Source organism: Limanda limanda, chromosome 7, assembly GCF_963576545.1.
Source record: "Limanda limanda chromosome 7, fLimLim1.1, whole genome shotgun sequence".
NCBI classification, from domain to species: domain Eukaryota; kingdom Metazoa; phylum Chordata; class Actinopteri; order Pleuronectiformes; family Pleuronectidae; genus Limanda; species Limanda limanda.
Window position 1 is genome coordinate 9,718,761 of NC_083642.1, and position 26,897 is coordinate 9,745,657.

Consider the following 26,897-nt stretch of genomic DNA (forward strand, 5'->3'; position numbering starts at 1 on the left):
CGCCGCTCTTGTTCCGTGCTGTTGGATAAGATCTGTTTGAAAAGCATGTGATTCGTTCGCTTGTTTCATCTCAAAGTTTGTCCAGCCGGCTTGTTGCAGCACTCACCATGTACATACTCAACACTATTTTTTAACACACATTGTAGGCAACGAACAAGGCCCAAGATTTCACTAAAATTGCAGAGTGTACAAAAATGTAACGACTAAATTCTTTGGTCAGGGCTACATCTAAGACATATTTACACTACATGAATGCCAGCAAGTATTATCACTCAGTCAGTGCTGCTACATCTGTCCTTAGGTGAATCTTTCCTGTCACTCACTGTCTGTATTTCTCTTCATAGACCCGAGCGTTTGTGTTGCCTGTTAATCTCAACCTGCTCATCAGGAGATCGTGAGCGAAACGTTTAGTGACAGGATGAAGAACTCGAGGAGCAGCTTCTCAATGTGTTGACTTTAGCTTTGGAAGTACTTTGACTAATTCTGCTGTATTTAAAAACTAACTACAAATTTCTGGACACGCACAGACGTCTCTGTATTAACTTTAGGAAACTCCATCTCAGCACCAATAAAAAACAAAGTTGTCTACAGTAAATTATGTTTGTATTTCTCCTTCTTTCATAAATGATTTGATCCTTTTCTGATCACTCACTTATAATTACTCTGTAATTTTTTTTCCAGACAGTTTGCACTCAGTTAAAAAGTATAGGCTCAGTACTACAGCCACAAATCTGGGTTTTATTTGAATGTTTACACTGGAACATTCAGCGAAGAATCTTTAACCAGGTCACATTATGTACAAACACAAGGTTTGATATCAACATATCCAAACCTACAGGAACCCAAAGAATTAACTTCCCCGATGCTGTTGAGTGTTGCTGCTGGATTTCTGTTGGGAGTGGATGGATGTTGAAGAACACAAACTTCGTGCAAAACAAAGAATTGGAAGCAAACTTAAACACAAAGCCAGAGGTCTTCAACGTTTATTCAGGCCAAGGACCCCCAAACAGGTGGAGAGATGGAGCAGGGACCCCCTATTATATATATTGCATAAAATTGTGTTTTATATTAAACTGGACCTAGTGCCATGTTCAACATAACTACCCTGATATTGTGCATTCAATACTAAGCTATTCAAATATTACACGGGTTCATATATTCATGTTTTTAATTTAAACATGTGCAAGGTACAGGGTGGCCATGCCACTGCCATTTATAAACATACAGTAGGTACGGAAAGTATTCAGACCCCTTTAAATTTTTCACTCTGTTTCATTGCAGCCATTTTCTAAAATCTAAAAAAGTTCATTTTATTTCTCATCAGTGTACACTTAGCACCCCATCTTGACAGATAAAAACAAATGTAGAAATTTTTGCAAATTTATTAAAAAAGAAAAACTGAAAAATCACATGGTCATAAGTATTCAGACCCTTTGCTCAGTATTGATTAGAAGCACCCTTTTGAGCTAGTACAGCCATCAGTCTTCTTGGGAATGATGCAACAAGTTTTTCACACCTGGATTTGGGGATCCTCTGCCATTCTTCCTTGCAGATCCTCTCCAGTTCCGTCAGGTTGGAGGGTGAACGTTGGTGGACAGCCATTTTCAGGTCTCTCCAGAGATGGATCAATTGGGTTTAGGTCAGGGCTCTGGCTGGGCCAGTCAAGAATGGTCACAGAGTTGTTCCGAAGCCACTCCTTGCTGACCCTAAGCTGTCTGCTTAGGGTCATTGCCTTGTTGGAAGGTGAACCTTCGGCCCAGTCTGAGGTCCAGAGCACTCTGTAAGAGGTTTTCTTCCAGGATATCTCTGTACTTGGCCGCATTCATCTTTTCTTCAATTGCAACCAGTCGTCCTGTCCTTGCAGCTGAAAAACACCCCCATAGCATGATGCTGCCACCACCATGTTTCACTGTTGGGATTGTATTGGGCAGGTGATGAGCAGTGCCTGGTTTTCTCCACAGATACCGCTTAGAATTAACGCCAGCAAGTTCAATCTTGGTCTCATCAGACCAGAGAATCTTATTTCTCATAGTCTGGGAGTGTTCTCCATGTGTTTTTTGGCAAACTCTCTGCAAGATTATGGAGGCCACTGTGCTCTTAGGAACCTTGAGTGCTGCAGAAATTATTTTGTAACCTTGGCCAGATCTGTGCCTTGCCACAATTCTGTCTCTGAGCTCTTTGGGCAGTTCCTTCAACCTCATGATTCTCATTTGCTCTGACATGCACTGTGAGCTGTAAGGTCTTATATAGACAGGTGTGTGCCTTTCCTAATCGAGTCCAATCAGTTAAATTAAACACAGCTGGACTCCAATGAAGGAGTAGAACCATCTCAAAGAGGATCAGAAGAAATGGACAGCATGTGAGTTAAATATGAGTGTCGCAGCTAAAGGTCTGAATACTTATGACCATGTGATATTTCAGTTTTTCTTTTTTAATACATTTGCAGAAATTTCTACATTTCTGTTTTTTTCTGTCAAGATGGGGTGCTGAGTGTACATTAATGAGAAACTTTTTTGATTTTTGCAAATTGCTATTAAAGTAATTCACAGATTCATGTTTTTATTTTAAACATACATGTAGAAGAGACAGTGAATCCTCATCTGTGGATGGCACACGTACTCCCACATTAGTGAGATGTCTGACCCTGATGGGTAGCACACAACTTATCTTGGATGGATGGAGGTTGTCAGGCAGAGGGTCAAATCAGCCTCACAATATGTTGGATGCATGTTAATGTGTATTGAAAGACAATTCAATTTGTGAAAAAAAAATAATAAAAAATAATAAAAAATTTAAAAAATTGTCTAATCAACCAAATTTTTTGCGGACCCCCTAGGGGCCGCGGACCCTCTGTTGAAGACCTCTGCACAAAGCTTTAACATGTCACGCTAGTTTTTTTTTTACACAAACTGTTAAGTCTGTGTAACTTCGGGAAAAAAAACGTTATGCTGATTGAATTTGAATATAAAAGTAACCTTTATATGAAATAAAGTGATTATAAATGGTACAATCTGTTTGACTATAAGTGTAGTTCTGCTTTTATACTGTTAATATTTCTTGTAGATATCACATGTGTGTCATTCCAGGTCACATGACAACTACCATGTAACATTTTGTCATAAAATACTTCAAAGCCAATTTACTCTTCAAAGGCTTCAAAGGCAAAACCTTTGAAGCTGTGAACAGATCAAAGCCAAATAACTCTGATATAAAGAGCCACGTCTCTGAGTGGAACCACAGTCTCGACTAGCACGTCAACGACAGACACACGAGATACAACTCACCTGCGACTTCCATTCACCGCCACTGACGACACCGACACAAGACAGCAGCTACGCAAGAAATCGCTCTTCAAACCCTTTGTGCAACTTGTTCCCACTGCAGCACCTGTTCATCAACATGCAGAGGATCATCAGCTCAACAGGCATGACCCAGGAACAAAAGTGCACCAGCAGCAGAACTCTGCAGGACCCCGGCCAAACCCTCCTGGTTTTGAAGAGGGAGAAGCGAAGGCTGGAGGCTGAATGCTCCGCCCAGAAGGAGCTGGTGGCTCAACTCACCGCCCTGAATGAGCTGGTGGATAAAAACGCCCCTCTTAGGAAGCTGGTGGATGAACACTCCGCATTGAAGGAGCTGAATCCTCAATTATCCTTCCTCATGCGGGGGCTAAAGGCTAAATTCACTGCCCTGAAGGAGCTGGTGGATGAATACTTCGCCCTGACGGAGCTGGAGGCTGAATACTCCGGCCTGAAGGAGAAGACCGCCACCAACAACCTCAACTGGGAAACAGAGAGAAAGATTGTGGAGCAGAAGATGTCTCCTGCCTCATTTCTGTTGAAGTGCCATATGGACTTGATCCCCTTAACTCAACGTGTGGAGTCTGCAAAAGCAAGAGAGAAGGAGCTGGGGAAGGAGCTCGGAGAGATGAACATGAGGATCAAAGTAAAGGAGGAAGAGCTGGTTGAGACAGAGGAAATCCAAATTGAGCAGAAGGAGAAATTTGAATCTCTGCAGGAGAGCTGTGAAGAGAAGCCGGAGTTCAGGGTCCTCCTAAATTGGGCCAGCTCCGAAAAAAGAGAGGATCTGCAGAAACAGATGAGAAAGTCGGAGGAGGAGAAGTCGTTCACCGATCAGGAGCTGTCACTCAAGAGAGAAAACAAGCAGGAGGAAGAAATATGTCCCTTGATCCAGCTGCCCATTGAGCTTCACGTAAGTTCCATCAGCTCATTGAAGAATGACAAGCAGAGCACGAAGAAGGAGAAGAAGAAGCAGGAGAAAAAGGAGAAACAGGAAAGAAAGAAGATGGAGAAGGTGGAAAGGAAAGAAATCAGGAAGATAGAGAAGGAAAAGAAAGAGAGAGAAAAGAAGGAGAAACAGGAAAGAAAGAAGATTGAGAAGATGGAGAAGGAAAAGAAAGAGAGAGAAGGAATGAGGAGGGGGTTCTATAGTTTTCTCCTCAAAGTTTTACTTCATTCTAATCCGCCTCCCTCTTATATGTCAATCATCACATCCCTCTTCAATTTGAAGCTTTGAACTTGGTCCCACTGCAGCACCTGTTAATCAACATGCAGAGGATCATCAGCTCAACAGGCATGACCCAGGAACAAAAGTGGACCAGCAGCAGAACTCTGCAGGACCCCGGTCAAACCCTCCTGGTTTTGAAGAGGATGAAGCGGAAAGTGGAGGCTGAATACTCCGCCCAGAAGGAGCTGAAGGCTCAATTCACCGCCCAGAAAGAGCTGGATGATGAAAACTTCACCCTGAAGGAGCTGATGGAGGAAAACCCCCGTCTTAGGAAGCTGGTGGATGAATACTCCGCCCTGAAGGAGCAGACCGCCACCAACCACCTCACCTGGGACACAGAGAGAAAGATGGTGGAGCAGATGGAGTCTCCTGCCTCACTTCTGTTGAAGTGCCATATGGACTTGATCCCCTTGACTCAACGTGTGGAGTCTGCAAAGGCCAGAGAGATGAACATGAGGATCAAAGTAAAGGAGGAAGAGGTGGTTGAGACAAAGGAAATCCAATTTGATTGGAAGGAGACATTTGAATCTCTGCAGGAGAGCTGTGAAGAAAAGCCGGAGTTCAGCATCCTTCAACATTGGGCCAGCTCCGAGAAAAGAGAGGATCTGCAGAAACAGATGAGAAAGTCGGAGGAGAAGTCGTTCATCAACTTTGAAAAAGAAAAGAAACTCATTTTGTCTTAGTCTTGTCAGAAAGTCGCCTTGAAGAATGACAAGCAGAGCAACTCATCCTAATCTCCCCTCCCTCTGACCTGTCAATCATCACATCCTTTACCCCTGCCCCCCCTCTTCCCTCCCTCCCTTTCTTTCCCTCCACTCCAGACTGACTTTTCTTACAAAATAAATTCTTGAATAAATAACAAAGACTTTTCATTGAAATGAAAGTTTGCTCTTTTATTACAGAAGATGGTTGGTAAACAATCTAAATGATGAAAACCCAACATTTAGATGTAAAAAATACTCAATACCTGTATATTATTTATATATATGTTTATAATTTGAACTGAGAAACACTCGTTCTCCACAGCTGCAGTTTCCTCAGATTTAATTCTATTATCTTAAGAGAAACTGACGGATCATATATTTACTGAACTCAGGTATATTTACTTTGTTTTCCTGCTCGTGGATCTGCATCAAAACACACATTTCAATTCACAGTAATTGGATAATTTGTGTAAGCATGGACTGTTTTAAACAACAGCTTTACTTCCTGTCGGGTATTTTCAGGGTTTGTTAAAATCAGTTGTGCAGAATTTCACGTCAGACTCATCCGACCTTTGACCTTTATCATTCTGCTGACGCAGTGATTAAGCTGAATGTTTTCCAGAGGTTCATACGTCAAGCATAAACCTCTTGATATCTTTTGTGTTTGCTTTAGCAGACAACCAGCCACACAGAATACATCCTACTTTATATTAATCAAACAAACCTCATTAATGATGCTTATTCAATCAATTATCATGCAATGCAAATACGGAAATTTCAAACCTTCATATCTCCAGTGAACCAGGGCCACTGAACCAAACATAAAGCCATAGTTGTCATCTTATTTACATCAATGAGAAAAGTCTATTTGTCCAATTTCAGCGTCTGTTACTGAGAACGTGACAGATCCCGTGTTACAGTATCTGACAAAGTCCTTTGGTCAGGGCTACATCTAAGACATATTTACGCTACATGAATGCCAGGAGGTATTATCAGTCAGTGCTTCTACATCTGTCCTTAGGTGAATCTTTCCTGTCACTCACTGTCTGTATTTCTCTTCATAGACCCGAGCGTTTGTGTTGCCTGTTAATCTCACACTGCTCATCAGGAGGTCGTGAGCGAAACGTTTAGTGACAGGATGAAGAACTCGAGGAGCAGCTTCTCAATGTATTGACTTTAGCTTTGGAAGTACTTTGACTAATTCTGCTGTATTTAAAAACTAACTACAAACTTCTGGACACGCACAGACGTCTCTGTATTAACTTTAGGAAACTCCATCTCAGCACCAATAAAAAAGAAAGTTGTCTACAGTAAATTATGTTTGTATTTCTCCTTCTTTCATAAATGATTTGATCCTTTTCTGATCACTCACTTATAATTACTCTGTAATTTTTTTTCCATTCAGTTTGCACTCAGTTAAAAAGTAAAGGCTCAGTACCACAGCCACAAATCTGGGTTTTATTTGAATGTTTACACTGGATCATTCAGCGAAGAATCTTTAACCAGGTCACATTATGTACAAACACAAGGTTTGATATCAACATATCCAAACCTACAGGAACCCAAAGAATTAACTTCCCCGATGCTGTTGAGTGTTGCTGCTGGATTTCTGTTGGGAGTGGATGGATGTTGAAGAACAAAAACTTCATACAAAACAAAGAATTGGAAGCAAACTTAAACACAAAGCTTTAACGTCACGCTAGTTTTTTTTTTACACAAACTGTTAAGTCTGTGTAACTTCGGGAAAAAAAATGTTATGCTGATTGAATTTGAATATAAAAGTAACCTTTATATGAAATAAAGTGATTATAAATGGTACAATCTGTTTTACTATAAGTGTAGTTCTGCTTTTATACTGTTAATATTTCCTGTAGATATCACATGTGTGTCAGTCCAGGTCACATGACAACTACCATGCAACATTTTGTCATAAAATACTTCAAAGCCAATTTACTCTTCAAAGGCTTCAAAGGCAAAACCTTTGAAGCTGTGAACAGATCAAAGCCAAATAACTCCGATATAAAGAGCCACGTCTCTCAGTGGAACCACAGTCTCGGCTAGCACGTCAACGACAGACACACGAGATACAACTCACCTGCGACTTCCATTCACCGCCACTGACGACACCGACACAAGACAGCAGCTACGCAAGAAATCGCTCTTCAAACCCTTTGTGCAACTTGTTCCCACTGCAGCACCTGTTCATCAACATGCAGAGGATCATCAGCTCAACAGGCATGACCCAGGAACAAAAGTGCACCAGCAGCAGAACTCTGCAGGACCCCGGCCAAACCCTCCTGGTTTTAAAGAGGGAGAAGCGGAGGCTGGAGGCTGAATGCTCCGCCCAAAAGGAGCTGGTGGCTCAACTCACCGCCCTGAATGAGCTGGTGGATAAAAACGCCCCTCTTAGGAAGCTGGTGGATGAACACTCCGCATTGAAGGAGCTGGATCCTCAATTATCCTTCCTCCTGAGGAAGCTGAAGGCTAAATTCACTGCCCTGAAGGAGCTGGTGGATGAATACTTCGCCCTGACGGAGCTGGAGGCTGAATACTCCGGCCTGAAGGAGCAGACCGCCACCAACAACCTCAACTGGGAAACAGAGAGAAAGATTGTGGAGCAGATGATGTCTCCTGCCTCATTTCTGTTGAAGTGCCATATGGACTTGATCCCCTTGACTCAACGTGTGGAGTCTGCAAAAGCCAGAGAGAAGGAGCTGGGGAAGGAGCTCGGAGAGATGAACATGAGGATCAAAGTAAAGGAAGAAGAGCTGGTTGAGACAGAGGAAATCCAAATTGAGCAGAAGGAGAAATTTGAATCTCTGCAGGAGAGCTGTGAGGAGAAGCCGGAGTTCAGGGTCCTCCTAAATTGGGCCAGCTCCGAGAAAAGAGAGGATCTGCAGAAACAGATGAGAAAGTCGGAAGAGGAGAAGTCGTTCATCGCGCAGGAGCTGTCACTCAAGAGAGAAAACAAGCAGGAGGAAGATATATGTCCCCTGATCCAGCTGCCCATTGAGCTTCACGTAAGTTCCATCAGCTCATTGAACAATGACAAGCAGAGCACGAAGAAGGAGAAGAAGAAGCAGGAGAAGAAGGAGAAACAGGAAAGAAAGAAGATGGAGAAGGTGGAGAGGAAAGAAATCAGGAAGATAGAGAAGGAAAAGAAAGAGAGAGAAAAGAAGGAGAAACAGGAAAGAAAGAAGATTGAGAAGATGGAGAAGGAAAAAAAAGAGAGAGAAAGAATGAGGAGGGGGTTCTATAGTTTTCTCCTCAAAGTTTTAATTCATTCTAATCCGCCTCCCTCTTATATGTCAATCATCACATCCCTCTTCAATTTGAAGCTTTGAACTTGGTCCCACTGCAGCACCTGTTAATCAACATGCAGAGGATCATCAGCTCAACAGCCATGACCCAGGAACAAAAGTGGACCAGCAGCAGAACTCTGCAGGACCCCGGCCAAACCCTCCTGGTTTTGAAGAGGATGAAGCGGAAAGTGTAGGCTGAATACGCTGCCCAGAAGGAGCTGAAGGCTCAATTCACCGCCCAGAAGAAGCTGGATGATGAAAACTTCACCCTGAAGGAGCTGATGGAGGAAAACCCCCGTCTTAGGAAGCTGGTGGATGAATACTCCACCCTGAAGGAGCAGACCGCCACCAACCAACTCATCTGGGACACAGAGAGAAAGATGGTGGAGCAGATGGAGTCTCCTGCCTCACTTCTGTTGAAGTGCCATATGGACTTGATCCCCTTGACTCAACGTGTGGAGTCTGCAAAGGCCAGAGAGATGAACATGAGGATCAAAGTAAAGGAGGAAGAGCTGGTTGAGACAAAGGAAATCCAAATTGAGTGGAAAGAGACATTTGAATCTCTGCAGGAGAGCTGTGAAGAGAAGCCGGAGTTCAGCATCCTTCAACATTGGGCCAGCTCCGAGAAAAGAGAGGATCTGCAGAAACAGATGAGAGAAACTCATATTGACTTAGTCTTTTCAGGAAGTCGCCTTGAAGAATGACAAGCAGAGCAACTCATCCTAATCTCCCCTCCCTCTGACCTGTCATCATCTCATCCCTTACCCCTGCCCCCCCTCCCCTCTTCCCTCCCTCCCTTTCTTTCACTCCACTCCAGACTGACTTTTCTTACAAAATAGATTCTTGAATAAATAACAAAGACTTTTCATTGAAATGAAAGTTTGCTCTTTTATTACAGAAGATGGTTGGTAAACAATCTGATGAAAACCCAACATTTAGATAATACTCAATACCTGTATATTATTTATATATATGTTTATAATTTGAACTGAGAAACACTCGTTCTCCACAGCTGCAGTTTCCTCAGATTTAATTCTATTATCTTAAGAGAAACTGACGGATCATATATTTACTGAACTCAGGTATATTTACTTTGTTTTCCTGCTCGTGGATCTGCATCAAAACACACATTTCAATTCACAGTAATTGGATCATTTGTGGAACCGTGGACTGTTTTAAACAACAGCTTTACTTCCTGTCGGGTATTTTCAGGGTTTGTTAAAATCAGTTGTGCAGAATTTCACGTCAGACTCATCCGACCTTTGACCTTTATCATTCTGCTGAAGCAGTGATTAAGCTGAATGTTTTCCAGAGGTTCATACGTCAAGCATAAACCTCTTGATATCTTTTGTGTTTGCTTTAGCAGACAACCAGCCACACAGAATAAATCCTACTTTATATTAATCAAACAAACCTCATTAATGATGCTTATTCAATCAATTATCATGCAATGCAAATACTGACATTTCAAACCTGTCCTTAGGTGAATCTTTCCTGTCACTCACTGTCTGTATTTCTCTTCATAGACCCGAGCGTTTGTGTTGCCTGTTATTCTCACACTGCTCATCAGGAGATCGTGAGCGAAACGTTCAGCAACAGGCTGAAGAACTCGAGGAACAGCTTCTCAATGTGTTTACTCTAGCTTTGGAAGTACTTTGACTAATGCTGCTGTATTTAAAAACTAACTACAAACTTCTGGACACGCACAGACGTCTCTGTAATAACTTTAGGAAACTCCATCTCAGCACCAATAAAAAACAAAGTTGTCTACAGTAAATTATGTTTGTATTTCTCCTACTTTCATAAATGCCTTGATCCTTTTCTGATCACTCACTTATAATTACTCTGTATGTTTTTCCTGTAACCTGTAATCCAAAAGTAAAGGCTCAGTACTACAGCCACAAATCTGGGTTTTATTTGAATGTTTACACTGGAACATTCAGCGAGGAATCTTTAACCAGGTCACATTATGTACAAGCACAAGGTTTGATATCAACATATCCAAACCTACAGGAACCCAAAGAATGAACTTCCCGGATGCTGAAGAGCGTTGCTGCTGGATTTCTGTTGGGAGTGGATGGTGCAAATCCAGGCATCATCCATATGCAATAAGTTAGTCCTTTATTGTAATCGTACAAAATACTAATATTGTCCAGTAAATCATCAATAGTATCTTCTCCTTCCCGGCCTTTTAGTCCTGTGACGCTGCCATCCGTGTTCGGTATTTGCCCGTCATCTCTTTGGGCAGCGGCGTGGTGCCAGGACACGGCACCTGGCCGTCCACCTGACAGATGCACTCCCTCAGACAGTACTTCGTTGGCCCGAAGTTTGCAGGGTTGGAGGCCTGCATCCGCGCAAGAGCCTCGGCTTCTAACAATTCTCTGTGAGCAGAGAGAGACAGTCAAATAAATCACCTGGTCACTGCTGGAACAGGGCTGCGTTCAACAAAGTTCACTCAAACGGAAAATGTTTGTGATACGCAAGTGTTGCAACTACGGCAGCCGAGAAGGCCATTCTATTAGATTTCAGCTTAGGGTTAGGAGACGACGGAGCACGAAGCAGCAGCTGACACAAGAATCAATTGTGTGTGCTGCCTTTTGAATAGGGCGGGGTTTGTCTACATGTCACTGCTGATTGGGCAGCATCTCTGACACACCCACCTCTTGTAAACGGGTTTGAGCAAAAGTGACTTTCAATTATGAAACCTTGGCAAAATGTTTTGAGATTCTCAGACATTTTGAGATTCACAGTTAAAACACAGATGGGAAAGAAAATAAAAAAGATAATGGCTATAGTTCTATTCAGCTGCTTCTGTATCAAGGTCCCGATTTTTACTAGAGTATATGATAAAATGTTTAACTCGCATTAATAATTACATTAACATAACTCATGTTTTCCCCTGATCACCAGGATGTAGTCATGTCAGTGACGTGCAACAAGGACAATGTGTAGAAATCAATCTGAAGATCTTACTCTGATTTGCCCACAATCTTCTTAACATGTTGTGAAATGACTTTGAGGTCTTTCCCTTCCACGTCCACCAGCACCTGCTCCCCATCATCTGCAAGACACAAGACATTAGAACCACTGCATGGAACTACACAGGTATAATGGTTATTAGTAGTATTATAGAGTTTTAAAAACTGTTACAAACCCAGGTAGAACTTCACGAACGGTGATGGAGTCATATTTTTGAACATCATTATTTGGACCCATGGGTTTTTGTACTGGATCTGAGGAATGTTGAAGAAAACAAACTTCCTGCAAAACAAAAAGGGACAAAACAAAGAGTTGGAAGCAAACTTAAAACACAAAGCTTTAACATTTCATTCTTGTTTTCCTTCTGCATGACCCACACCACATTCATATTTTTTATTATAGCTTCTTGCCATTTATATCGAGTAATTGAACGTAACAGCGCATTAAAATAAAAGCATCTGTTTCGTGCAGGGGTTTTATTTACTTGGTTTGTCCTCAGGAATGAAGCCAAGTTAAATATGTTCCTCTTTGACACACACACACACACACAGTGTCGTGCTAGCAGCTAGCCGTTAGCTCTGACCTTGCTCCGTCGCTCAGCTCTCCGTGTGTGTTGTAATTCACCGTCATGATCTTCACTCGGTTCTTGAAGATGATGTCTCCTTTCTGCAGATACTCCAGCGTCCTCCTGATCGGAAACCTTCCCTTCATCGGCATCTTGAACCGTTTAGTTATTCACCTTTTATTCAGTCACAGTCCAGCATCTGACGAGTGTGTACCGGAGAAAGCGGCGCGGTTTGATGACGTCACACGTGGAGCTGGTTGTCGTTTGTTTGTTTTTAATCAATCTGTACTTTATTCACATTTATCGTTGAAACAAGTGGATAATAAAGTTTCTTACATCGGGTAGAATAAGAAATGATTCAAATAAATGATAATTAACTAGTTAAAATATTAATAAAAACATGTCTACAGCCTTTTTTAAACTGTATCGTTATATCATATGATTACATATTTTTGTGGGCAAAGAGAACAAATTGTAAAAAAAAATTAAATACAAAAAAATTAATGATACTTGCGCTAGTGGAGCAAAATCTATGTAATCTATAATAATCTAAAATCTCATCACATATAAGTAAAGATTGGATTAAAACAATAAATAAAATAAACTATTGATTCAGTTATATTTTTACTAACAGACTTGAGGGGAAGTATCTGTGTTCAACAGTAAAATACTTACTTTACCTAAATGCTGAGGTCAAATATTAGTAATGTTGCTCATGCTGTTATCAAAGCTTTATTACTGTGATGATTGTTTATGGAAAAAACCCTTCAAGGCTCAATGTTATATTCCATTCCCTACCGTAGGCGGAATTTTTCTCAGATTAAGGGAACTGTTGCATAAAAATAAAACACCTCAATGACATAAATGATTATAACAAAAAGCACAAACACTTAAACGATAAGAATGATAAAAGAACTAGTAACCTGCAGATACCATAACAGTCACTGATAAATGAAAAGTTTCCAGCATGAACATACTCAGTCGTGTTGTATTTGATGAATAATTGTTTATTTATTTTTATAATACGTGGCTTCAGAGAAGCCGGCCCCAGAGACTGGAATGCTGATACAGGAACTCAGTCGTTAATACATTTTGTCTTACATCTGCATTGGTGTGAGGTAGAAATGTAGGGTTGTGAGAGAAGAAAACATGAATATCTGAATTTCACAATCTCTTATTTTAAGACGTACAATTTACATGAGCAAAAATAATGGAGAAAAAAAAACAACATTTAACACAGTATAAAACTTTAACCATGGGATGCTCAATCCACAAAGGTGAAAAAAAATGAACTAATACCCTCTAATGGGGGAGCTGCTCATGGTTGACACTGTAAAGCCACAACATTTAAATCAATATTGCTTATACAGCATTTAATAAAATGCACTTAAGCAACTTTGTCATGCACTGCAAAGCACTATAAAAAATCATAACAATGCTCCTTTATTAGGGCAATCAGCCACAACATTATAAAACCCCGCTTAAAAACAACATGCACTCATTTTAATGAAATTACATGAAAAAAAGGTCATTTCACGCCAGTGTCTTTACAAACAGTCTGAAAGGGTTTTAAACCCGATTATTACAACTGACATTACAACCAACATTAACTTCACAAGACATTATAATTAACTTCTTTATATCCTCATCATCATTCATCTTGCTGTGGAGCTTTCTTCTGAACCGTTACACAAGTGGGTAAACCAATGTTTCCAGATGGTCTTTAAGACATCCAGTGTTTCCCTTAACATTACCTTGGGAGGGCAGACAGGCCCAAAAAAAAATGAATTGAAAAAGAGGGAAAATTCTTTAAAAAATCTAACACATTTATTTTACCTAATTGAAGTGCACTCTTTTAATTTCAGCTTATCGAGTCTGATTTAAAGTCACCTGTCTCTTCGCTCACGTTTTGATAATTTGTTATGATGAGTGCAATAAAAACTTTCCAACAACTGCAATAAATATTTCTTAAACTTAAGATCAATACATCCCAACTGTCTGAAACTTAAATATCAGCATTTTTGAAACGCAAGTTATCTGGTGACAGAGTCACAGAGGTTCTCTCCCCAGTCGATGCAAGGGAAACACTGACACTGGAGACTGATCTATTCACTATTCTTCCTTTTTTTTAACCAGGGAAACCTGCTCAAAAGTACTTTAAGTACACTTAGTATGCAACTAGAAAATTTGTTTTCAACAAATAAAAGTCTTTAGAAAACATAGAGAACACAAAGTTTTAGTCAGCATGAAAGCAGTGGAACGCCTCAGAAGCTGATTAATGTGCACTTAGCAGAAAACAAACAAAGCAGCATAGAACATAAGAAACAAATTTGAACCAAACATCTTCAAAATGACTAAAAATAAATATTTGCCACTGATAAACAAACATATAAAATGCAGATAGTTGTGACACTGATGCATCAGAAGGAAACAACACATATGATTGTCGTAGAAGGACAAGCGATGAGGTGATTGCACAGCTAAGTAAAGATAGTTTAAGAAACGTAATAATGAACAAATGTACCTTAACGTAACAACTCTCTCAAGCCAAAACTCTGCGATGTCGTTCAATGTAAAGACAGGAGAATTTAATCTGCCAATTTGTGATTTTGAGAATGTAAATTAAAACTGAAACTGGTCACATTGTACTGAGCTATGTGGTAGCTCAATGATGAATACTTTGCAAATACCTTCTTTAAATTAATAATTGAGGTTTAAGTTTCCTCATATACCTGATTGAAACAATCTCAACGATTATTTCAATTAATGTTGAAAGTGAAGATCTGTTCATTCGTGTCAAGTGTGTCACTTTCAAAAGAAAAAAAAGAAGACAAATTAAAATAAGTCACACTAAATCTTTTTCAAAGTCTGAATCCTCAATTGAACAGCACAGTTATTAATTATACAAGATTATACTGTACCAATGTTCAGAAAATCTAAAATAAATAAATACTTTACTACTTTAAAGCACATTCGAAAAGAAAATACTCAGATTTACGATAATCTTAGAGATTAGAGTTTTTAAACATGTGAAAATCCAATTCTACATGTCAAATTCCATCTAAGATCTTTAGATTCTGGTTCATTTATATATCTCGCCTTATATCTGGAGATGATTTATGCAATCATCATGAAAGCATAGTAAGGCTTAGATAAAACAAATTGAAAGGCTTAGGTTGAAGGGTAAAGTTAACACGTAACAAGCTTTAAGTGCTATAAAGACGTTGCAGGAAATGAGCACCGCTGCAGCCAAGGGTATTTTCTTTTGAATCTAATTCAGTGTGGCTGAATTTAGGCCAGAAACTCCAGATAACCACACGGTGTCGGCTCCAGAGAAGAATCCAGGTGCCATCCCAGTGCCAGGTTTTCCTAATCTACAAGGGATTCCTGAATGACTTCACTTTGCATCATTAAAAAACAAGGAGCTGCTGCAGCATTTTAGATCGGGGTTCAAAAATAAACCCTCTGAGAGACAAAGAGAGTACCACCTGGAGTGGTGGGATGTTATTCTGCGGTATCAGAGTCCTGGCTGTTATATTCAGCCGTCTCCATCTTGAGGATGTAGGGAATTATACTGTCAATGGAGACGTTACCTATCAGGCCAGTGAAGAAGAGCTCCTCTGTGATACTTGAGTTCATGAGGCGCAGGGCGGGGAGACGAGTCAGGATACGGGTCATCCTGGGGAGGCACAGACACAACAATTCCTGTTATTCTTAAGTTTTGTGTTTACTTGTTTGTTTGTTTGTTTGCATATATCACTTTAATCGTCTACATCCTCCTGCATCCTTCAGGGTTCAAGGTTCAAAACTATCTTATTGTTCCAGTTGGGGGGGAATTGATTTGCCGCCAGGGTTAACATCCAACTAATTAATACACAACATGGACTGTGACCAGATCATGTGGCACATGAAACCAATATGTCACTGATGTATTATTAGAAGATACCACTCTGAGGTAGCACAGATAAAGTGCTTGTGGCTTCTGCTGATTATGTTGGGTGCCACTTTCTACCTGTAGGCATTATGTATAAGATGCAGCTAATACCGACACATTACACAAGAACATAGCTGATGTTATGAATGCCAATCTGGTCCGGTAGATAAGCTTGAGACCGCAGCTACGACTACAAACGTTGAGTAAGAACAAGTGAAACGTTGGCATGTCTAAAGAAATTATAATTTATAAAGAAATGCTAAAGAAGTGTTAATCTGTGATATACTAGTCACTAGTCTAAGTGCTTCCTACTCAGAAACATGGCAGAAACCAAAAGGGATTTATCTGCCACTTAGTTTGAGAGTAAAAGATTTTACCCCTTATAATGTGGAATTACTTTCTACCTTAAATGCATGATCCAATGCAATTCACTGTGTTCCTGCTTTAAGCTGCTGTGATGAGGTTGTGCTGGAAGACTGGAGGTATGAATGTACCTGTACATGTCCTCAGGATAAGTTTTCTGCACATAGTCCTGCAGCTCCATCAGCGCCCTCTCCTGGAACTTCTCAATCTGCCCACTGCTGTCCACACCTGGGTGATCTGATGAGACAAACACACAACTGTCATTCCACAAAATACTAAATATAGGCAGATTATTTCAGTTTCATTCTCTCCTCTATGGCATTCCTTAAGTTTAACCGGTCACAGCTATAGTGTCTGTTATAAATAAGACACCCCTCTTAGACTCACCAGGGCTGAACAGCACTATAGCCTTCAGGTAGGCGTATTCATAGCTGTCGGTGTCCAATCTCGTCATGCTGTTACAGAACTCCTGGAACTTCCAGATATGCTCCATCACCTGCTTCACTCTGTCCCCTGAAAGTTTGTCTGCGACAGAAGAAGAAATAAGACTGTGAGGATATCATTCGTGATATCCTCACAGTCTTATTTCTTTAGCTGTTTGATATTCATCTTACAAGGAACAACAATCACGTGATCACTCTCAGAAGTTGCAATTCCCCATAACTCATCAAGTCAGTAGTTGGGGAGATACCCAAAAATGACTCGCCATCTGGGGCATGTACCAACATGGTGGAAAAACATGTAGTCTCCAAACTTTCATCAATATTCTCGAGGACTTTCTTTGTTTAAATAACATGTTTAAACGTCACATTTCTTCTCTCCTGTTTATGTCCTACTGTGAGGTGCTGACGAGGCCTGTGGTCCATACCATCCTGGATGCTGCTCTGAAGGTGGTTGACGATGGCAGTGAGGATGGTCGACAGGTTCATCACGTGAGCGCACTGAGCAAGACCCAGAGTGAACAGCTCATTCCAGCAGGCTCGCACCAGACTGGTGTTTGCCTCCTGACTGAAAGAGAAAGAGACAAAGAACGGTGGGTGAAGGCTCATAGATCGTTTCCTGTGACCGCCTCAACTTTATTTCCGGAGTCTTGAATGTGTCAAATCCATTCTTACCCCAAAGCTGAGAAGGCAGGGATGGAGCGCGCCCAGTGCATGGATAGAAAGAGAAGCCTGGATGCTGATTCACAGATGTAGTGAACATTCAGATACTCGGGTATGGGGCTGGGCATGCTCAGCTGGAGGAAGGACGCAAGGACAGAGAATGAGGACACAGGAAAGGGATATTAAGGGGTGATAAGAAGCATACATGTATGTGTAACTGTAATGTCAAATAACTTGACACCTGACTGGGGATCGTTGTTGCATTTCAAACATCTCTCTCCAAACATTTCATGTATGTATCTCAACTAACAATAAAATTATACTTGATAATATACACACATCATTTAGAGACACACATTGGTTACTTCCTCTTTAAAATACTGTAAAGCGACCTGAATAGGGACTTTGTAATTTGGCCATTAGCTTTGACCATCTGTTAACCGCACTTACCTTGAAGCCAACATGGCCATCAGTGAGCAGAGGTCCCTCCACCTCAATGATGGGGGTCTCCTGGTCCCGACCAATCAGCTGAATTGTTGTTCCACCGACACAATGCGATTTCTCCGTCAAACTATGTCCGAGTCGTATTTCAGGTGGGTTGAAGACTTTGGCCAGGGTGTCGAAGGCACTTTGTACAACACACACAAACACACAAATTTTAGTTCACTGATTAAATGTTTCCTTCTCATTTACACATAATTTCTTTCATACTTGAGGTTGGTCAGCCACTAACATGACACGTGACCCCGGGCAAACACATGCAGAAAAGACTTAGCAGAGCACCTGCCAAATAAAGTGAGAGATAAAACATTTCTGATAGCTCTCACAAACACACTCCCCCTGTCTCTGCTTTGCTGACTGACCGTGTTATCTCGCTGGCAGATTGCTCCTCTTGGTGACTGTCTGAGGTGTCCCCATTGTTTAGATTTTCTTTCAATGAGTCACTCAGGTGGGCCAGTGATGTCACCACATTAGCTAGTGTCCCCAAGTCCCCCTGCCTAGAATCCATCTGAGAAGAGAAGAGCCAATGCTGATTAGTTTACTTCATATAGGTCAAGGTCACGACACTTTATCCATTCTAGACACAAAATGTTTAAATTGAGTGGCATGCAACATAGAAAACTGTGAATGCTTCTTAAAATACACAAAGCACCAAAATAAAGAGGGAGTCTACTGTATATCAGCTCTAAATCATGAGGGTCAAATCTTATTTGTAGTATTCATTTTACACGTATCAGAAGGAGACAGATATTACTGTGACTGTATCTGCAGAGACGTCTGTACCTTTGAGTCAGTGGCCAGCAGCAAAGTTCCATCACTTTGGATGACAGGCTGCTGGATGTTCACCAGCATCCCCTGGTCCAGCAGGCTAGATCTGCACATGACACAGAGCATTATCAAAAAACAGTTCTCGTCACACTCAACAGCTGAGAAATACATCCGTCTGTCATCCTGATACCAACTGACCTGGAGCCGTCTGTCTCTGAATCGGAGATAAAGGTTGGCGTGGCGATGAGCGGACTGTTTAGGTCCTTACGAATGTAGATCTTCTGAGTTGAGGCAGCACAGTTGGCATGTTTCTCTCTGGGCACTACATCGATGGGTTTTCTCTCACTCTGAACAGCTGAAGACAAACGGTAAACAGACAAATGCAAATTAACTTTTCTAACTGCTGTAAGTGACTGGATATCACAATAATGGTGATCAGTGCTTTATTTATTTCAGAAACCAATAGGAATAAAATGGTCTACCATTATTTAAAATATAAATTACTACATATAAAATGACTGAAAACCAAAAGTGACTATAAGATCTACAATTATTCAATAGATGATTATCATAGCACAGTTTACGCAGTAGTCCTCAGCCATATTTGACAATTCCCAGCAATATTATGACTAAATTAATGTGACCTTTCTGTGGCAGAAAAAGGAAAACTCACACACATAAAACTCCCAGCTAGGGCTGTCGCAGATGCTGAGGTGTGAAGAGTATTAATAAATGTTACTGTCTACTCCAGGCAAGACAAATTATCAAGACGTTTGTAGACATAATTTAAGGCTTTTTAATAGCTTTTGAGACATTTTAGCATTTGTTTTTAGAGAATTTAGTCATTTCATGGATGGGATGCAAACTCACAGTCAGTCTTCATCCCCATCTTAAGGCATTTGCTCAAACGACAGAACTGGCAGCGATTGCGGTGGTGTTTGTTGATGACGCAGTCCTGTTTGCTGCGGCAGCTGTAGGACAAGTTCTTCCTCACGCTCCTCTTGAAGAAGCCTTTACATCCCTCACAACTGACGGCTCCATAGTGACGCCCTGAACACAGAGAACACTGCTTTAACAGTTTCCCAACGTGGGACAACTTACAGACACAATGAAGCTACATATATTTTTAGATTTATATCAGCAGGCATCAGTTAAACTACATACAGAACATCACATCTCCACTTGATGCACCTGTAAGCTTTAGTACCTGAAGCCTTGTCCCCACACACCAAACAGTACTCTACTGGCTGCGATCGGCTCAAGTCCCCCGACTGCCCTAACAACCGTTCCATTGACACTGGATCTGTTACAATCTGAAAAGCAAAGTCAAACACAGGCCGGTAAGTTATCATTTCTTTTTAATGTCTGTCACAAAGTTATAAAAATGTCTGAATTAAAGAAAAGGGTTTTTGCAGATGACAATGACATCATAGTGAATTTGACCTTTGACCATTTTAATGTAAAATGTCATCACTTCCTCATTTTCTTTTTTTTATACATTTTTCTTCAATTGCAAATAGCATTGTAACACCAGGGGCTGATATTGTGGGCACAACTGTACCTGTATTCTTCCTGGCATCAGGTTGTCTGCAGCAGTGAAGATGAGCTGCTTAGTGTTGTGACTGTCAGATGAGGCCAGGATGACCTTGCCCGCCCCTGAGCTGTCAGCCGTGGTCAGAATGAACTGCTGCTTGGGAGCATTGGACGGGTTCATCGTTGTTACTATCTGGATCTTCTGACCGGTCTGCTGGTCAGTTACAATCTGATCAGGGTGGAGGAAGGAGACACAAAGAGAGGGAGGTGGAAATGAGCAAACACCAGCGGGGTTGAGGGGTAAAAACATCTACAGTGAAGAGAGGAGAGTTGAGTCACATGTTGTGGCATCAACTTGATCATTGCTGCTGCTAATGCACGTAAGTAGAACAATGTCACATTATCTGATGCGTTCACCACAGGCAGCAGGTACCTGTATTCGCTGTGGTGTTGTGGCAGGCTCAGCAGAGATGACCTGAAAGCGCTGCGGAGACTCACTCATCACTGAGTCTGATGGAGAGGAGGACGCCTACGATTTACAAAACATGTCAACTACGGTAAGCACATGCAAATTATAATCAGTATGTCTGCACCAGAAATATATTGTGTATATATGTGTAAAGCATGAAAAAAATCTTATTATAAAACACATCATTTTATGTCGCTGTGAAAAAATATAACTAGCATTTACTAAGCACACAAATATTTGTTTATTTCAAAATACCCTTCATGTATTGTATGGAACAGATTAGACTGCCAGCCAGTGTCCTTCTGCACACTCACCTCTGCCTCGTGCTCAGAATCCACTTTCTGCTGAGAGAGCAGATTCAGGCCCGTTGTCATGATGATGTAAGGTCATTAGTGAGGTCTGTTTGGAAAGACGCCACAGACATTAATCAACAACAAAGAGGCAAAACTGACACAGGAGAGCTGAATAACGCTGGGACATTTTCAGAAGAATAACGGTAATGCTTGAATATCATAGACACAAAAAATATTTAGACATTCTTCAATGTAATATTCTACAAGAACCGAAACCTTAAACAAAATGCGTGCGACAAATCCAGTCCTGAAATGACACCAGTGATAATCATCACAAGCTAAGTCATTGACCTCGGAGTGTGACCTGAACATGAGATTTATGTTTCACTGAGGAAGAGAAAACGCTGACGGGTGACAACAAGACTGCACTGTGCCCGGTAAGGCAGGTGGACAGCAGATGTCCCCTCCTGAGAAAAGTATCATCTTCTACATGCACTACATCTAACACCAGGGCTGCTTTCCCCACTCCCTCTGCTTCCACTGTCTAGGAAACAAGGTCACAAACCAGGTTTCCTAAAACCAGATTACTGCAAGCAGAACATTTTGTCTTGGGTCATTCTGTGTCAAATAATCAAACTGTTGGGCCACACTGACAGAGATCTTGATGAAAGCTGGCGTGCTGATTAAGTCATATGAGAAACCTATTGAACCGAGATTGTACGAGTCTTGGATCCTAATTAGCGTAGATATGGGCAAACACACTTGAACTTTTTGAGGGGACTTTTACTGGTCATGTCTTCAAATGTAGGTCATAGAGAAATGCCTCTCATATGTATTCGAACAGTAAACTATTCACAATTTAAAAAAAGCATTCTTAATTTCTCCTTCTTCAGAGCCTCTGGTGCATCAGTTGTGTCTTTGCTCGGGTCCTGTCACAAAACATCACAATTTGCCAAAACTGTTGCACACATGCGTACATCCATGTCTTTTTCCAATTAATTTGAAACGTAGATTTCAACCTCATGTTTGACATTGTCAAATCTCTCCGACACAGTTTGGAATTAGAAAACCTGTTTATCAACTACACTGGGTTTTGGCATCTTACTTTGTGGACAGCATCTCGGGTAGCAGCTGACAATTATTGACATTAGTCTGATTATTCTAATGATTGATTTTTTTAAATATTTAAAAAGGGCAAAGAAATGAGTATCCACCTGACTGCTTGACATACTCCACCATTACTGACAATAACTCCTCAATTCATTTGTATTTGTCAATGCTGCTCCCTTCTTCTATATCAGACACTTTATGTACAAATACTTTAAACATTGACACACTTTTCCATTATGTTACAAACTGCTTCTTCTAATCAATGTTGTAAAAACTGTTATTAAGATGATGTGTTCAGTTACACACCACATCTATTGCACTGAAGAGGGATCCCTCACATGTGTCTCTCTCTCTCTCTTTCAGGTTTCTACATTTTTCCCCTGTTAATCGTGTTCTTTAGTAGGTTTTCCTCGCTCTAGTTGAGGGTTAAAGACAGATGATGTTCCCACCTTGTAAAACCCTATGAGACAAATTGTGATATGTGAATATAGATTAAGGTTAAGATTAAGATTAAGATAAATTTATTTGTCCCAAACACATGCACAAGCACACTCATGCAAGGAGGGAAATTAAACCTCTGCTTTTAGGCCATGGAACATATACGTGCATCCTCATATGACCTTTATATGAGTGTTTTTTAGACACTATTTTTCTGTCGCTCACCTAATCAGATAATCATCTAATCTTTTCAGTCCTGATAAAACTTTGCCCTTCTATCGATGGCCTCCTTTCACCCTCCCGGTGTCAGGGTCATAATAACCCAAACACTGACAGCTTTAGTGACTCATGTTCCTGCAGAGGGAAGCAGCTTGCCTCTTCACAGTGTTCCCCGATTGGCTCAACACAATGTCCATCAGAATAACCACTTTCCCCAAACACATCACACACAGTACGGGACAAAATGGAGAATGTGGCAGGCAGCCAATAACACAGGAGACGAATCCTTATGATGAATATATATATTAGTGACACATTTCATTACAAACATTGCAGTGCACGACTCTTAAAGCGCCGCTGGTACATTAAGAAAAGACAGCAGGGGTAAATAAGAGTCCTGGTTGTCTCCAGCCTGTCCTGTCCCCGTCCTGTGGCAAAGGTAACCGGGTCGAGTTCATCTGCAGCGGCTCCATCTTTCCCCTGCTAGCAGCGTTAGCTACAGATAGCTTCACACAGTTAGCCTGCGCCAGGAGCCAGCTCTACCCGGCTCTCGCCCGCTGTCACACCGGGTTTAGCTCGGGTTATGTGCACTGGGCTGCCACGTGTTAACAATTAGATGAACTGTCTGTAAAAGGACAATCCGTGCTGAGCCGTGCCGAGCCCAGCGTCCGTGCCCGGGTCCCGGGTTGCCGGGGACGGGGGCAGGAAGAAGGCAGCTCCGCAGCGGCTAGAGCTAACAAGCTAACCCGGAGGTTAGCTTCGCTGTTTTATGATCCGGTATCTCCGCGGGCTTTGTTCGCTTTTCAACCCGGGACTGAGACTTACCTCCGGGGCACGGCGGCCGCGAATTTAGGACGTTCCTCTATTTTATAAAATGTTTGTTTTGGTTTTCTTCTGTTAAAGGTCATAGTTCGTGACCCCGCTCCGCCAGCTCCGGGATGATGGTTCAGCCTTTTTTATTTTTTTCTTCCTCGCTTGCCCCCCCCTCCCTCCCTCCCTCCTCCTCCTCTTCCCCCCCTCCCCCGCGCGAGCCAGACACCACTGACGTCATCGTGTCTGGTGACCATATGGTTATAGATTATAGATGATCAAAAGAATAATAATGGTTTAGATATAACCGGCTGGTGTTAATATGCAGATGACTAACTGAAGATAACCACGCAGCAGTGTGAAAGTAAAGATTTTGGTGGAACCTCTAATACTTTAATGACAAAATAACCGATGATCAGTTAATCAAGAACACTATCGGCCGATTAATCGATTATCAAAATAGCCTGATTGATAGTAGCAGTCGTAAAATCACGTGAGGTTAGACTAGATATGACTTTAATAGCTATAAATGAGACAGAAGACACATTCATCCTGTATCATGTCATATCCTCCTTATTCCACAGAAAACCTTCTGTAAGTCAGGTGATAAACAGTCTTGTGATCAAATCAACCCATTAGGTCATTACAAATGAAGGTTCTGCATGCAATTCAAGATTCAATATACAGGTGCATCTCAATAAATTAGAATATCATGGAAAAGTTCATTTATTTCTAAAATTAAATTCAGAAAGTGAAACTCATATATTATATAGATTGATTACATACAAAGTGAAATATTTCATGTGTTTTTTCTTTTAATTTTGATGATTATGGCTAACGTCTAATGAAAACCCCAAATTTTCTATTTCAGAAAATTAGAATATTACAAAAGACCAATAAAAAAAAAGACTTTTAATACCGAAATGTCAGCCTACTGAAAAGTATGTTCATATATATGCACTCAGTACTTGGTCGGGGCTCCTTTTGCATGAATTACTGCATCAATGCGGTGTGGCATGGAGGTGATCAGCCTGTGACACTGCTGAGGTGTTATGAAAGCCCAGGTTGCTTTGATAGCAGCCTTCAGCTCGTCTGCATTGTTAGGTCTGGTGTCTCTCATATTCCTCTTGACAATACCCCATAGATTCTCTATACGGGGTTCAGGTCAGGCGAGTTTGCTGGCCAATAAATCACAGTGATACCATGGTCATTAAACCAGGTATTGTTACTTTTGGCAGTTTGGCCAGGTGCCAGGTCTTGCTGGAAAGTGAAATCAGCATCTCCATAAACCTTGTCAGCGGAAGGAAGCATGAAGTGCTCTAACATGTCCTCGTAGACGGCTGTGTTGACTTTGGACTTGATAAAACACAGTGGACCAAAACCAGCAGATGACATGGCTCCCCAAATCATCACCGACTGTGGAAACTTCACACTGGACTTAAAGCAACTTGGATTCTGTGCCTCTCCACTCCTCCTCCAGACTCTGGGACCTTGATTTCCAAATGAAATTGACTTTCATCTGAAAAGAGGACTTTGGACCACTGAGCAACAGTCCAGTCCTTTTTCTCCTTAGCCCAGGTAACACGCTTCTGACGTTGTCTCTGATTCAGGAGTGACTTTACACAAGGAATGCGACAGTTGTAGCCCATGTCCTGGATACGTCTGTGCGTAGTGGCCCTTGATGCACTGACTCCAGCCTCAGTCCACTCCTTGTGAATCTCCCCCAAATTCTTGAATGGCCATTGCGTCACCATCCTCTCAAGGCTGTGATTATCCCTGTTGCTTGTGCACCTTATTCTACCACACTTTTTCCTTCCACTCAACTTTCTATGAATATGCTTGGATACAGCACTCTGTGAACAGCCAGCGTCTTTAGTAATGACCTTTTGTGGCTAACCCTCCTTGTGGAGGGTGTGAATGACTATCTTCTGGACAACTGTCAAGTCAGCAGTCTTCCCCATGATTGTGTAGCCTACTGAACCAGCCTTAGAGACCATTTAAAGGCTCAGGAAACCTTTGCATGTGTTTTGAGTTAATAAGCTGATAAGAGTGGGACATCGTGAGTCTACAATATTGAACTTTTTCACAATATTCTAATTTTCTGAGATACTGAATTTTGGGTTTTCATTAGCTGTAAGCCATAATCATCAACATTAAAATAAATAAACCCTTGAAATATTTCAATCTGTGTGTAATGAATCTATATAATATATGAGTTTTACTTTCTGAATTTAATTATCTAAATAAACAAACTTTTCCATGATATTCTAATTTATTGAGATGCACCTGTACGTGCCACACAACTCAGTTGTTTGGAGTTTGCCCAAGTGTCCCCATGATTGTGAGAAACCACAATCACAGCATAACACAAAACACTACTGTGGTAGTAAAATAATAAAATAAAATACAGAATACAACTAAATAAAAACCCTATATTCCAAGAACACAAGTTTAATCAGCAGATTGCACTTTATGTAAATGTCATATCTGACTTTGTTAATACTGAGGGATCAATGCATTTTATTGTTGCAGTTCCTGGAGGTGTAGCTTATTCAAATCACTTATTTCTTCCTGGTCCAACATAAGGCCCATTTTGCCCATCGGACACACAGGTTCCTTTGAGTGGTGAACTGTCCTGGTTTGCATTTGCAAGTGTAGTCGTAAATTACAGTCATGATTCATAGTGTATTTTTTTTCACCTGACCTGAAATGCTCATTGAATAATTAAATAGTTGAAGGCAGTTTCTGTTCGTCTTCCCATCATGCATCTCTGCAATAGACCGACAATAGAGGGTCGCTTCATATTTACATCCATCACATGCTTGTGCTTGTTTGACCTCCTCTCTCATTTTAAGGATATGTAGTTCAATGTCAGCTAAAGAAAGAGAAACGAGAGAATGAAGACAAATAAGGTGAAAAAAAGAAGAAGGGAAAATAGAAGAGAGTGACAGATGGATAGATGGATGCATGGATAGATCTGTGGTGTACTGCACATGCATTACCAATAAATGACCAGCAGGTGTCGACATGCACCACTTGGTGCGACTTGTGAACGAGCACAAGCGAAAGCTTCCCATCCAGTGAACCATCAACAAAAACAACAATAACATAAATAATAATAACTATCATATCCCCGTTGAATACTTATCATCATCATCATCATCATCATCATCATCACCATCATTATTGATATTATAATAATAATACGTATTATTTTTATTATTATTACTATAATTATTATATTATTTTCCTGTCACACTTGTTATTGTAACCAGTATTCAC

At 41.0% G+C, this 26,897-nt stretch overlaps 2 protein-coding genes across 2 annotated transcripts; both read right to left on the reverse strand.

The window, feature by feature from the left end:
* Positions 1 to 10,423: 10,423 nt before the first annotated feature.
* Positions 10,424 to 12,292, reverse strand: mrps25 (mitochondrial ribosomal protein S25). The gene is made up of 4 exons (XM_061075005.1): positions 12,093 to 12,292; positions 11,685 to 11,791; positions 11,504 to 11,591; positions 10,424 to 10,911 (listed from the first exon to the last, which is right to left on the reverse strand). Exons 1-4 carry the CDS (start codon positions 12,224 to 12,226, stop codon positions 10,722 to 10,724), a joined length of 519 nt encoding a protein of 172 aa, XP_060930988.1. The 5' UTR covers positions 12,227 to 12,292; the 3' UTR covers positions 10,424 to 10,721.
* A 2,775-nt stretch (positions 12,293 to 15,067) lies between these two features.
* Positions 15,068 to 23,741, reverse strand: nr2c2 (nuclear receptor subfamily 2, group C, member 2). Its single transcript, XM_061074547.1, has 15 exons — positions 23,631 to 23,741; positions 21,060 to 21,144; positions 20,710 to 20,805; positions 20,305 to 20,505; positions 19,951 to 20,056; positions 19,614 to 19,793; positions 18,942 to 19,098; positions 18,759 to 18,849; positions 18,338 to 18,483; positions 17,925 to 18,102; positions 17,487 to 17,608; positions 17,240 to 17,379; positions 16,759 to 16,896; positions 16,503 to 16,608; positions 15,068 to 15,753 (listed from the first exon to the last, which is right to left on the reverse strand). Exons 2-15 carry the CDS (start codon positions 21,117 to 21,119, stop codon positions 15,579 to 15,581), a joined length of 1,896 nt encoding a protein of 631 aa, XP_060930530.1. The 5' UTR covers positions 21,120 to 21,144; positions 23,631 to 23,741; the 3' UTR covers positions 15,068 to 15,578.
* Between the last annotated feature and the right edge of the window lie 3,156 nt (positions 23,742 to 26,897).